Source organism: Zonotrichia albicollis, chromosome 26 (genome assembly GCF_047830755.1).
Source record: "Zonotrichia albicollis isolate bZonAlb1 chromosome 26, bZonAlb1.hap1, whole genome shotgun sequence".
NCBI lineage: Eukaryota > Metazoa > Chordata > Aves > Passeriformes > Passerellidae > Zonotrichia > Zonotrichia albicollis.
In genome coordinates this window covers 8,656,449-8,670,851 of record NC_133844.1, presented here as the reverse complement: position 1 = coordinate 8,670,851, position 14,403 = coordinate 8,656,449, and the positions used below count along the sequence as shown (strand labels likewise).

The 14,403-nt window shown below is 48.1% G+C and overlaps 1 protein-coding gene across 2 annotated transcripts in view; it reads left to right on the top strand.

The window, feature by feature from the left end:
• SLC23A2 (solute carrier family 23 member 2) overlaps positions 1–14,403 on the top strand; it is a 59,289-nt gene that overhangs the window by 32,858 nt on the left and 12,028 nt on the right. For both annotated transcript variants that reach the window (XM_074559112.1, XM_074559113.1), the window contains 6 exons: positions 579–667; positions 3,538–3,608; positions 4,734–4,915; positions 9,475–9,595; positions 11,105–11,261; positions 13,890–14,037. In XM_074559112.1, coding sequence (XP_074415213.1) covers positions 579–667; positions 3,538–3,608; positions 4,734–4,915; positions 9,475–9,595; positions 11,105–11,261; positions 13,890–14,037 — 768 coding nt within the window. The remainder of the gene's footprint in view (positions 1–578; positions 668–3,537; positions 3,609–4,733; positions 4,916–9,474; positions 9,596–11,104; positions 11,262–13,889; positions 14,038–14,403) is intronic.

Below are 14,403 nucleotides of genomic sequence, written 5' to 3'. Positions count from 1 at the left end.
CAGTTATTGACACATGCACTCCAGAATGAGTGAGCTCAGAGTCATGCACAGGGGAGGGATGGAGCCTGCAGGCTGCACCTCCAGAGAGCTGGGATGGTGAAAACTGCATTTCCAGAGAGCTGGGATGGTGAAAACTGCATTTCCAGAGAGCTGGGAGGGGAAAAACTGCATCCCAGAGAGCTGGGAGGGTGAAAACTGCATTTCCAGAGAGCTGGGAGGGTGAAAACTGCATCCCCAGAGAGCTGGGATGGTGAAAACTGCATCCCAGAGAGTGGGATGGTGAAAACTGCATTTCCAGAGAGCTGGGAGGGTGAAAACTGCATTTCCAGAGAGCTGGGAGGGTGAAAGCTGCACCTTTGCCTCAGTGTCCCCCTGTGTCCCACGCTGCTGTCACACCTGCCTGGCCCCAGAGTCCCTCCAGGCAGGTGCTGTCAGCTCTTTGCCTTGTGAAGCCTTTGTGTTTCTCAGTCTGGGTTGTTTCTGGTGAGAAATCCTGTTATTTCCCAGTGTCATAGCTCAGCACAGGGTGGTTTTGTGGCCACCCCACAGGATGTCACCGTGTCTCCTCTCCTCCCCAGGTTACCCCTGTTCCAAGCCAGTGCTTTTGCATTCTTAGCACCTGCCAGAGCAATTCTCTCCCTGGAGAAGTGGAAGTGCAATAACACAGGTAATTGTTGTTTGTCCTTTATGTTTAGGTGTTGTTTAGGTGACAAATGGCCCAGCTCACCTGGAGCGCAGCTCTGATGTAAAAACTGGGACTAAAGAGCAGGGAATGTGGAAAACCTCTCTTTTTACAGTGTTAAAATATCTGCCACAGAAGATTCCTGAAATTGTCCTCGTGGAGTTCAGTTTCTGGGAATTTTTTAATATAAAAACATTGACAAAGGAGCTGTAACTGTGGCATGAAGTAATTCTTGTGCTCCATTTGCATTCTGCAAATGTTCCTTCCCGGAATGTTCCCGATGTTGGGAAGCAGCGAGTCCAAGTGAGCCCTTTGAAGTGGTGAGTGGGAGGGAGTTTGAGCAATGAGCAGCATCACCTCCAGACCAGGGTTTTCCCCTGCTGCAGTCATACCTGACAGGTTTGGACAGGATTGGGATGTTCTTTTTCACTCTCTTCTCTGCTGCTGTCGTCATCCTGGGAGGTTTGAGCTTCAGAGGGAGGGGATTCTGGTTGGGATGGGAGCTTTGGCTTCAGCTGGGACTGGGGATGGCTCTGGCAGTTCTGTGTGTTCAGTGAGGGGTGGTTATTCAGCACCCAGGCTGTGGGCACTGGGGAGCAGCAGCACAGGCAAAAATCAGGCTGCTCACTCCTTCCTGACTGGAGCTCTTCCCAGGGCTCCTTTGGACTCTGATAATTTAATTTCTATTATTTGGGTGTTTATACATCTCTGTTATCTCATATTCAAATTGTGATTAACACCCAGCTTGGTGAAATAAACTCTGACATCCCTGGGTGGCAAAGCCATTTTCCCAGGACTGCAGATTGTCAACAAGAGCTTTGCTCATCTCCCTCCTGAACCCTTTCCCCCCAAATTGTCACCAAGAGCTTTGCTCATCTCCCTCCTGAACCTTTCCCCCCAAAATTGTCACCAAGAGCTTTGCTCATCTCCCTCCTGAACCTTTACCCCCCAAATTGTCACCAAGAGCTTTGCTCATTTTCCTCCTGAACCTTTCCCCCCCAAACTGTCACCAAGAGCTTTGCTCATCTTCCTCCTGAACCATTTCCCCCCCAAATTGTCACCAAGAGCTTTGCTCATCTCCCTCCTGTGCCATTTCCCCCCCCCAAATTGTCACCAAGAGCTTTGCTCATCTTCTTCCTGAACCCTTTCCCCCCCAAATTGTCACCAAGAGCTTTGCTCATCTTCTCCTGAACCTTTTCCCCCCAAATTGTCACCAAGAGCTTTGCTCATCTTCCTCCTGAACCCTTTCCCCCCCAAATTGTCACCAAGAGCTTTGCTCATCTCCCTCCTGAGCCATTTCCAGCCCCCAAATTGTCACCAAGAGCTTTGCTCATCTTCCTCCTGAACCCTTTCCCCCCCAAATTGTCACCAAGAGCTTTGCTCATCTCCCTCCTGAGCCATTTCCAGCCCCCAAATTGTCACCAAGAGCTTTGCTCATCTTCCTCCTGAACCTTTCCCCCCCCCTCCAAATTGTCACCAAGAGCTTTGCTCATCTTCCTCCTGAACCATTTTCCCCCCAAATTGTCACCAAGAGCTTTGCTCATCTTCCTCCTGAGCCATTTCCCCCCCCCCCAAATTGTCACCAAGAGCTTTGCTCATCTTCCTCCTGAACCTTTCCCCCCAAATTGTCACCAAGAGCTTTGCTCATCTCCCTCCTGAACCTTTCCCTCCCAAATTGTCACCAAGAGCTTTGCTCATCTTCCTCCTGAACCTTTCCCCCCAAATTGTCACCAAGAGCTTTGCTCATCTCCCTCCTGAACCTTTCCCCCCAAATTGTCACCAAGAGCTTTGCTCATCTTCTTCCTGAACCATTTCCCCCCAAACTGTCACCAAGAGCTTTGCTCATCTTCCTCCTGTGCCATTTCCCCCCAAATTGTCACCAAGAGCTTTGCTCATTTTCCTCCTGAACCATTTTTCCCCCAAATTGTCACCAAGAGCTTTGCTCATCTTCCTCCTGAACCATTTCCCCCCCCAAGTTGTCACCAAGAGCTTTGCTCATCTTCCTCCTGAACCTTTCCCCCCAAATTGTCACCAAGAGCTTTGCTCATCTCCCTCCTGAACCATTTTCCCCCCAAACTGTCACCAAGAGCTTTGCTCATCTTCCTCCTGAACCATTTCCCCCCCAAATTGTCACCAAGAGCTTTGCTCATCTCCCTCCTGAACCATTTTCCCCCCAAATTGTCACCAAGAGCTTTGCTCATCTTCCTCCTGAACCTTTCCCCCCAGATTGTCACCAAGAGCTTTGCTCATCTCCCTCCTGAACGCTTTCCCCCCCCCAAATTGTCACCAAGAGCTTTGCTCATCTTCCTCCTGAACCCTTTTCCCCCCAAATTGTCACCAAGAGCTTTGCTCATCTTCCTCCTGAGCCATTTCCCCCCCAAATTGTCACCAAGAGCTTTGCTCATCTTCTCCTGAACCTTCCCCCCCCCAGACTGTCACCAAGAGCTTTGTTCATCTCCCTCCTGAGCCTTTCCCCTCGCAGAGCTGCCGGTGGGGCTGTGCCCAGGGCTCAGCTCCTGCAGTGGGTGACCTGCCCTGGGGAGCAGCAGGCCCTGGAGTTGGGCATTCCTGGGGTGCAGCTGAGTAATTCCCCTCTGGAGTGGGGAGGGAACTCCTGGCTGACCTTCCTGTCTGGAAATCAGGGCATTTTCCTGTTGCAGCCATGGTTGCTGGGAATTTTGGAGTGGAGGGAGAAGCGAGGGGTTGGCTGTTTGCCTTCCTTTGAGCAGAGCTTGCTCTCTGTGGGATTTGGGGCTCCTTTATCAGCCCCAGCCTGGGGAGGGGTTTGGTTTGTGTGGGATGGGGCAGAGCGGCTGGGCAATGAAAGAAACCCCTGTTTTTTGTCTCTTTGGAAGATGTAACCGTTGCAAACGGAACAGCAGAGCTGCTGCACACCGAGCACATCTGGTACCCCCGGATACGAGAGGTAATGTGGGGCTTGCCTTTTGCTGTCACTCTCTCCAGCTCCAGTTAAGTTCCTCACTTTATCATCTGTGTGTTCTTGTCTTTAAGTTGGTGATTTCTTGTGTCACTGCGATCTCCATGTGAAAATATCCCTTTGCTCATTTCATGGAAGTCTTCATCTTTTCCACCTGTTCATTGCTGGACAGCAAATCCCAGGAGTTAGTTACCACATCCCAAAAGCCGTGCAGTGAAATGCTCGAGAGAGACGAAAACTCTTCCTGTAGCCTTGATCTGTGCAGCAGTTCAGCTGCTGCCAGGCCCCTTGCTGCTGTCCCTGTGCGCTGGGGCTGCTCAATCTGCACTTAGGAAATCTGGTTCCTTCCCAAGTGTTTAAGTTGGAGACTCTTGTGATAAGAGGTCGATTCTCCCCCAAAGGCTTGTGAGATACCTGCAGCTCCTTCTCCACCCTCAGCACTGCAGTGTGAAGTCGTGGTGCCCTGCAGGGCAGGCTGAGGGCTGTGCCACGCCAGGGTGGCAGGTAGCGTAGTCCAAATGAAGGCGTGTGTCATGGAATTGATCTCCCATCCCGTTGCTTTGGGCTGCCGACTTTTTCTTAATTAAAAACAACCCCTCTCTCTTCCCCATGTTCAAACCATAGCTACATCCTGCCAAGAGCCCTGCAGCCAAGAGGGCTGACAGTCTCCTGAGACCACAACGCTGCTCTAATCCAGCTTCTAAGGAGCACTTGTGACCAATGCAGCACACACTCTGCCCCTAGGAGCTAGGAGCATCACCTCGTGGCGCACCAACCCTTGCCGTTCGATCTGAGAGCTTAAAGGTTAGCCTGGACCCCAGGTCTCCTGTCTGACAGTGTGATGTGCTTTCCACACAGCTTCCAGACTGGCCCACTGGTCTGTTGTGTAATAGTTTTGTGGAGAAAACCATAAGTGTTATGCTTAAAGCGATAAGTCACGTAAACATAATGAGCTGTTTTATGACGAAAAAAAAAAAAAAAAAATTGCTGAGTTCTTCTGTGTCACTGAATTCTTTTAACTGCAGTTTGTAATCCAGAGCAGAAAAACAAAAGGCGTTTGGCTTTGGCCATCAGATGGCACTGAGCTGGCTCTCTGCCCTGTTGTGTGTTCAGATCCAAGGTGCCATCATCATGTCCTCGCTGATCGAGGTGGCGATCGGGCTGCTGGGGCTGCCCGGGGCCCTGCTGCGCTACATCGGGCCGCTGACCATCACCCCCACCGTGGCCCTCATCGGCCTCTCGGGCTTCCAGGCCGCCGGGGAGAGAGCTGGCAAGCACTGGGGCATCGCCATGCTGTGAGTATGCCCCGAGGGCTCCTGCTGGGCACGCGGGGCTGGGGGGCTGGGGGAGCGCTGGGGGCGGCTGCGCTGTGGTGGTGAGGAGAAACACCATGAGGAGAAACACACACTGGGAGAAACACCGTGAGAAACAGCATGAGAAACACACACTGTGAGAAACAGCATGAGAAACACACATAACAAACTCCATGAGAAACACACACCATGAGGAGAAACACCATGAGGAGAAACAAACACCATGAGAAACATACACTGTGAGAAACAGCATGAGAAATACACATAACAAACACCATGAGAAACACACACCGTGAGGAGAAACACCATGAGAAACACACACTGTGAAAAACACCATGAGGAGAAACACACACTGTGAGAAACACACATAACAAACACCATGAGAAACACACACTGTGAGAAACACCGTGAGAAACACACACCGTGAGGAGAAACACCATGGGAACCAAATACACACACTGTGAGGAGAAACACCATGAGGAGAAACAAACACCGTGAGAAACACACACTGTGAGAAACACCATGAGAAACACACACTGTGAGAAACACCATGAGAAACACACATAACAAACTCCATGAGAAACACACACCGTGAGGAGAAACACCATGGGAACCAAATACACACACTGTGAGGAGAAACACCATGAGGGGAAACACACACCGTGAGAAACAGCATGAGAAACACACATAACAAACACCATGGGAAACAAACACCATGAGGAGAACCAAACACCATGAGAGCCAAGTACACTGTGAGGAGAAACACATGAGAACACCATGAGAACAAAACACCACAAGAAACACCATGGGAACCAAACACTATGGGAAACAAACACCATGAGAAACACCATGAAAAACAAACATCATGAGAAACAAACACCATGAGACCCAAGCACCTTGAGAAACAAGCACCATGAGAACCAAACATCATGAGAAACACACCATGAGGAGAAACACATGAGAAACACCATGAGAACAAAACACCACAAGAAACACCATGAGGAGCAAACACCATGGGAGACAAACACCATGAGAAGAAACACCATGAGAAACACCATGAAAAACAAACACCATGGGAACCAAACACAGGGAGGACAAACACCATGAGACACAAACACCATGAGGAGCAAACACCCTGAGGAACACCCACCACGAGACCCAAACACCACGAGAAACACCCACTGTAAGAAACAAACATGGGAAACAAACAGCACGAGAACCAAACACCATGAGGAACACTGAGAGTCTGAATGAGTCAGCTCATCCAGAAGTGTGGGAATCAGGGCAGAGCAGCTCAGGGCAGTGGCCTGGAGCTTTTCCCTGTCAGCAAATCCTTCCCTGGGAGGGTGGGGAGGCCCCAGAGCAGCTGTGGCTGCCCCTGGCAGTGCCCAAGGCCAGGTTGGGCAGGGCTTGGAGCACCCTGGGATGGTGAAAGGTGTCCCTGCCCATGGCTCCTTCATGGGCCTGCATGGGCTTTAAGGTTCCTCCAGCCCAAACCATTCCATGGTAATGTGAGTTTGAGCAGAGAGGAGAGGACAGTGGCCAAAAATGAGGTGTGGAGAGCAGAACTTCATAAAGGAGGAGCCACTGGCTGGGTGGAGTTGAGTGCTGTAGAAAAGGGGATTTAACAGAACACCAGAGGGAGGAAATGCAGTGAGTAGTTTGTGTTTCTGGGCTGAACCCCACTGGTGGTGCTGCTCCCTCTGCCTTCCTGTGCCCAAGAGGAATTTGTGTGTGAGATGGCAGAGGGCACAGGAGTGGCCATGAACCTCTCCAGAGGCTGAGCCGTGAGCAGAGATCCCTGCCAGGGGACAAAAAGGCTTTTAGAGGGAATTCCAGGGCCTGGGACCTGTGTGCCATCAGGGAAATGAAGGAATGAAAGGGAATAAGTGAGGGAAATGAAATGAAGAGAAAAGCTCCCCCTGTGGGTAAGCAGCAAATGAGGCTGGAAACCCCGTTGTGGGGAGAAAAGAGGCTGAAACAGCTCCATTAAATCCCCATTTTAGTGAGAAAAGAGGCTGAAACAGTTCTATTGAAACCCCATTTTAGGGGGAAAAGTTGAAACAGTTCTATTGAAACCCTATTTTGGGGAAAACAGAGCTGAAACAGCTCCATTGAAACCCCATTTTGGGGAGAAAAGAGGCTGAAGCACTTCATGTGAAACCTTATTTTGGGGAGAACAGAGCTGAAACAGCTCCATTGAAACCCCATTTTGGGGAGAAAAGAGGCTGAAGCACTTCATGTGAAACCTTATTTTGGGGAGAAAAGAGGCTGAAACAGTTCTATTGAAATCCCATTTTTGGGAGAGCAGAGAAACAGCTCCATTGAAACCCCATTTTTGGGAGAACAGAGCTGAAACAGTTCTATTGAAACCCCATTTTTGGGAGAACAGAGAAACAGCTCTATTGAAACCCCATTTTAGGGAGAAAAGAGGCTGAAACAGCTCCATTGAAGCCCCATTTTAGGGATAACAGAGAAACAGCTCCATTGAAACCCCATTTTGGGGAGCACAGAGAATGAAGCAGCTCCATTAAAACCCCATTTTTGGGAGAACAGAAACAGTTCTATTGAAACCCCATTTTTGGGAGAGCAGAGCTGGAGCTCTCCATGTGCAGCCCCCGGCTGTGCTGGCTCTGGGAGCAGAGCAATGCCTTGGTGAGATCAGATTGTGATCTCACTAATCTGTTTGCACAGTGCTTTGAACATGTAAAGTATTCTGTAAGTGCAGCTTATGATTAAAAGGGCTCTTTAATTCTGTTTTGTCTTGCATGCTGGCATCAGGGGTATTTTTGTGATTTTATTGTATTAAGCAGCTGATCCAAAGGAACGTTTTATTTGTCTGTAAAACAAATTTCTCTGCAAGTTGGGACTAACACGAAATGAATCAAGCACGTCTTTGAATTGGACATGGAAATGTGTAATTAAAGTTGACATTTTTGCAGATTGAAAAAAAAAAATAAAATCAATTCAGGAGCAGGATTTAAATGTTAGCCAGTCAATAAAGTATTTCTGGCTTCTGCAGAAATGTGCAGGGGATTGATGGAATCAGCTCCACAGCTGTGGGAGCCGCTCAGGAGTGGCTCCTGGAATTATCCTGGATATTCTGGGGATATCAAGGTGCTGAATTTCTCCCTGGCCCTGCAGAATCACCTGGGGGCCTCTGGGAGCTGCAGGATCCCCAATTTCCTGACCTGGCTTGTTCCATGGCTGCTTTATTCCCTTTAGCAGACATTTGCATTGATATTTATAAAAATAATTATTCCTGATTTGCCTGTTTATCCAGATTTTCCTGGGGCGTTCAAGGCTTTGGTGCTGTTTCGCAGCCCCTCTGCCGTGCAGCCAATGGAAAATTCATTGCAATAATTGAATATTGTATTTTTTTTACAGCTCTGTGCTAAATCAAATCCAAAGCTCCCTGTCCTCGGGGCTGGTGTGGGAGGGAGGGGAGCCCATGGTGGGTTTTGGGGAGATCCTGGGGTTTCCTGCATGGAAAAGATGGATATTCTGCTTTTCCCGTGCCCTGCCGAGGGCTGTGAATGCCCCTCCTTTTCCTGGAGCCTGAGGGAGAGGAGAACTGGTTTGTGTCTGATCCGGGGCAGAGGAGAGGCTGAAAATCCTCTCTTTATTTTTTCAAGTCAGCTGATAAAAACATAATCTCAGATTTCAGCAGAGCTTTGCTCCTTCAGACAGCTCCGGCCTCTGGGAGGCCTTGCAGAGCAGAGCTGGGTGGAGAATTGGGAATTGCTCCTTCAGGGTTGGGCAACGTGCCCTGAATTCGAATTTTTCAGGACAGTGGGGGTTTATTATCTGTAAAAATAATTTTTACAGATTATTTACCCCTGTATATAAATATATATATATATTTATATACCCCTGTATTTTCAGGGGTTTATTATCTGTAAAAATAATTTTTAATGTCTAGAGGAGCTTGGCAGTTTAATTGATGGGGGGAAATGAATAATAATTATCTAATACTGATGGACTGCTCTGGCAGCAAATCTTGGGGCTTGGGCTCCATTCTGCTTCATTTGCAGCTATTTAGTGAAAGATTCATTAAAAAAAAAAAAACTCTGAATAAAAGAAAAAATTTCCCTGACAGAAATTTCTCCAAATGCTTTGGAGTTTGATGATGCAAATTTTGAAATGTAAAAATTCCTGTCCACAGCCCTCCAGTTTCCCTGTTTGCTGCCAGGTGCTGGCAGCAAGTTTTGTTTTGTGTTTCACAGACAGCCCTGGGCCCCAGGTGGAGTTTGGGGGGAAAGAAGGGGCAGCACAGGAATTTTAACTGAAAATCCCCCTTCAGGCTGGGCCTGTCCCTGACCCCTCCATCTCCTTGCAGCTGCCGAGTTTTGCAGCACTTCAGAATTCAAATTTGGCATTTGAGGAATAATAATTTTAATCCTTTTGCTGCCTTGGTTTCTGCTGAAATTGAAGTTCTGCAAAAGGTCTGAAGAGGTTTGTGCTGAAAAGAATTTATGATATATTGGTGCTAATGACATTTCTCTCTTGTCCCACCCTCCTCATCCTCCTTTTTTCCTCAGGACTATTTTCCTAGTGCTGTTGTTCTCCCAGTATGCCAGAAATGTCAAATTTCCCTTGCCCATTTATAAATCCAAGAAAGGATGGACAGCATACAGGCTGCAGCTTTTCAAGATGTTCCCTGTAAGTCGTTGAACTTGTTCTTCCTTAGGCAAAAAAGAAAATATTCGGGTTTTTTTGCGAGGGGAGGGTGTTGTTGGTTTTGATTTTTCTTCACAATAGAATACTCACAAAGGGTGAGATAAATCTTAAATGGATTTATTGGAAATGTAATGGATTGTGGGCCACAGGAAATATTCAGATTTTGTGGCCTGTGCTGAGGAGCTGTGGGAGTGATGGGGAGGGGAAGGGATGTTTGTGCACACAGGGCACAATGGCTTTTCGTTATTTTATTTTTGGTATTGTCCAACAAACTAGACAAAACACTATAAACATTTCTTAACCTATCAACTTTTTACCACACTATACTATAAATACCTCAAAACCGATCATCTAAAACTACCCCTCATAAATCCTACTGCAATACATCTTTCATAATTCTGTTTCTCAAAAATATCTAATATTATTTACAAAACCATGCTTTAAAGCTTCATTCCAACTCCATTTCTCAACAACAGCTATCCTGTTCCATAACATTGCTAAACCAACATTTATCTCAAAATATGTATAGTATGTATAGTATATAGTATGCATTTTACACACTATTTACATACTGCATATATGGGGTGTATTTTATATAATATATACATGCAGTATCTATACATAATACGTATTTTATACACAAATACATAATCTATATATAGTATTTTACATACTATTTGCATACAGTATGTATACCTATATATGTATGTATTTTACATACTATTTACATGTAGTGTATATATATAATGTCTTTTACATACTATTTATATACAATATCTATAGTATGTATTTTACATATTAGTACATACAGTATCTATATATAATATATATTTTACATATGAATACCTACAGTATCTATATATAGTATGTATTTTACATACAATATCTAAATATGATATGTATTTTACATACAAATGCATACAGTATCTCTGTATAGCATGTATTTTACATACAAATCCATTCAGTATCTGTATATATGTATTTTACATATGAATACCTACAGTATCTATATATAGTATGTATTTTACGCACAATATCTATATATAATATGTATTTTACATACAAATCCATACAGTATCTGTGTATAGCATATCTTTTCCATACAGATCCATACAGTATCTGTGTATATAATGTATTTTACATACAATATCTGTATATAGCCTGTCTTTTCCATACAAATCCATTCAGTATCTGTATATAGCATGTTTTTTCCATACAAATCCATACAGTATCTGTATATATCATGTATTTTATATGCACTATCTGTACATAGCCTGTTTTTTCCATACAAATCCATACAATATCTGTACATAGCCTGTCTTTTCCATACAAATCCATACAATATCTCTATATAGCATGTAATTTCTGTACAAATCCCTGCCATACAAGCCTCCCATCCAGCCCCCACAGCTCCATCTCCCCCAGCTGGGGCTCGGGGCTGTTCAGCACCCCCCGAGAGGCAGCTGTGGTCTCACTGCCCGCTGTCCCCAGATCATCCTGGCCATCCTGGTGTCGTGGCTGCTGTGCTTCATCTTCACGGTGACCGACGTGTTCCCCCCGGACAGCTCCAAGTACGGCTTCTACGCGCGCACGGACGCGCGGCGCGGCGTGCTGCTGGTGGCGCCCTGGTTCAAGGTGCCCTACCCCTGTAAGTGTGCTGGTTTGGGGTGCCCTGCCCCTGTAAGTGTGCTGGTTTGGGGTGCCCTACCCGTGTAAGTGTGTGCTCTTTGGGGTGCCCTGCCCGTGTAAGTGTGTGCTCTTTGGGGTGCCCTATCCCTGTAAGTGTGTGCTCCTGGGCCCAGTGCTGCTGGTGGCGCCCTGGTTCAAGGTGCCCTATCCCTGTAAGTGTGTGCTCTTTGGGGTGCCCTGCCCGTGTAAGTGTGCTGGTTTGGGGTGCCCTGCCCGTGTAAGTGTGCTGGTTTGGGGTGCCCTACCCCTGTAAGGGTGTGCTGGTTTGGGGTGCCCTGCCTGTGTAAGTGTGCTGGTTTGGGGTGCCCTGCCCCTGTAAGTGTGTGCTCTTTGGGGTGCCCTACCCCTGTAAGTGAGCTGGTTTGGGGTGCCCTACCCCTGTAAGGGTGCTTGTTTGGGGTGCCCTGCCTCTGTAAGTGTGCTGGTTTGGGGTGCCCTGCCCCGGTAAGTGTGTGCTCTTTGGGGTGCCCTGCCCCTGTAAGGGTGCTTGTTTGGGGTGCCCTGCCTCTGTAAGTGTGCTGGTTTGGGGTGCCCTGCCCCTGTGTGTGTGTGCTCTTTGGGGTGCCCTGCCCCTGTAAGTGTGCTGGTCTGGGTGCCTCTCCTGATCAAAGTGACTGCCCCTGTACCCTGGAGATCAGGGCTGGCTGATTTATCAGTCCTTGGCAGTGCTGATAAGGCTGCGCAGTGCCAGGACAGGTTTGCACAGCTCTGCTGCCCTCCCTGGCCCTCACTGTCTGAGGAATCACTTCTGTGGGGAGTTTGTGCATTCCCTGCCCCAAACACACCCATTCAGGGTGAGCACAGCTGTTCTGGCAGGACAATGCCCTGACATGCCAGGGCACTGCTGGCACGGGCAAGCCAGGGAGTGCCAGGCCCTGCTTATCAGAGGGAGAGCACCAAACACTTCACACAACATTCTGGATGTAATTTTATGTCGGCCAGCTCTGAGTTTAAAGCTGTTAAAGGCTGGGTTTATGGTGTGGGATTGCACAACTGGCTCACCCTTCAGAAGTTAACAGAGTAATTAGGGAATAATATTATTTATTTTAGAATAGAAATCAGGAATTATCAGCTGTGCCACCACACGGTGATGAGGCAGCTTCGTTGTGGTTTCCCATATGCTTTGGTTCTTAAAAGAAAGCACTTCTAAAGCAGCAGATGAAGAATGGAAGCTTTTGGGAAAGAAGAGGAGGAAAACTTCTCCACCCTGATCAGCCCGTTTGTATTTGTGAGGTTCATTCACGCCTGTGTGACTGAAGATCCCTTTGTTGCAGGAGGCTCATCTCTTTCAAAGAGATAAAAGCATCGAGGCAATTGCTGTGGAAAACCTCCAGGCTTTTCTGCAGGCTTAAATTAATCTTATTTTCTCTACTACAGAAATTTGGAGCTGGGGGGTGTTTGTGCAGTGATCAGAGCTGGTTGTTGCCGTCCTCTCTGGTCGACTAAACCTGGGACCAAAGGGACTTTTTGGAGCCATAATAATACAGAGGCATTTGCCTCACTGGCCAGGATTGTTTTCTCATAAGCTGTATCTCAAATTCCTGATTCCTGAACAGGAGGAATTTTTTTTTAGTGAGGTTTTATGATTCCCTGGGATTTCTCCAAGTGTGATCAAAGCAGTTGGTTTGGCAATTGTTCCTTTGCTCCTTTCATCTCCTTGAACTTGCCAGGCTGCGTCAGAGTGAGGGGGGTTTGTTGTTCCCATCCCAGATAAATAAACAGTGCTGGGCACTGGGGAGGGCCCCCCTCAATGCCAGGGTCACCTCTGGGCCCCAGGACAAGGACATGGAGGGGCTGGAGCCTGTCCAGGGCAGGGAATGGAGCTGGGAAGGGGGTCAGGGGCAGAAAATGGGATCAGGGGCAGAGAATGGGATCAGGGGCAGAAAATGGGATCAGGGGCAGAAAATGGGATCAGGGGCAGAAAATGGGATCAGGGGAACTTCTGGCTCTGCACAGCTCCCTGACAGGAGGGGAGAGCCAGGGGGATTTGGGATCCTATCCCAAACAGGGATAAGGGACAGGAGGGTTTAGGGAGCAGGGACAGGAGGAGAGGGAGCAGCCCCAGGCTGTGCTCAGGGTGGATTTTGGTGAGTATTTCTTGCCCAGCCCTGTGGCAGTGCTGGAGCCCATCCCTGGGGCATTGAGCAGCAGTGTGGATGTGACACTTCCAGCAGTGACCTGGGCAGTGCTGGGGGATCCCAAAAGCCCTTCCCAGCCCAAAGCACTGCACAGCTCCCCCAGGTCTGTGTGTGTTTGGGAGCCAGGCTGTGTGCTGGGGTCTCAGCTGCTCACAGTGACCCCAAGATGTGTTGGAAAGTCTCTTTTCCTAGCCTGGTGCTCAGAGAAGGAGTCAGAGCTCTTTTGTTCTCTTAGCTAACCTTCTGATGAAATCCTTTCTTCTCTTCCTTTAGCATAGTTTTAATGTAATATATATCGTAAAATAATAAATCAGCCTTCAGAACATGGAGTCAGCATTCCCATCTCTTCCCCCATCCTGACCCCTGCCATCACCCCCTCACAGGGCACCCACAGGGTGTCCTGAGTGCCATTTCTGGGCAGGAAGGTTTCAGTTTTGCTCTCTCCACAGTCCAGTGGGGGCTGCCCACCATCTCGGCGGCGGGAGTGATCGGCATGCTCAGCGCCGTGGTGGCCAGCATCATCGAGTCCATCGGCGACTACTACGCCTGTGCCAGGCTCTCGTGTGCTCCTCCTCCTCCCATCCACGCCATCAACAGGTCTGTCCCGGCCCCCAGCACCTCCTCTGGCTCAGCCCCTTGGGTTTTTTGGCTTTTTTTCCCCTTTTGGCTAAGCAGGGATGTGCTCTGGGGTGAAGTGTTGCACTGTGGTCACGCTGCGTTTTGGTCACTTTGGTCCTCAAGGACCTGAAATGCAGGGTGGAAATGGCATCTGGGGTTGTTCTGTCACATTTGAACCCCAGTCCCGTTCCTGCTGGAGTCTGTGGGAGTTGCCAGCACAATTTCCACAGGGAAAGAGCTCTGAACTGGTTCTGGAATTGGGGTTGTCAAAATCGCCCAGAATGCAGTTTAGAAACAAAGAGCAGCTCTGAAGTTTTATCTGAATTTTTAATATAAATTTCCTCA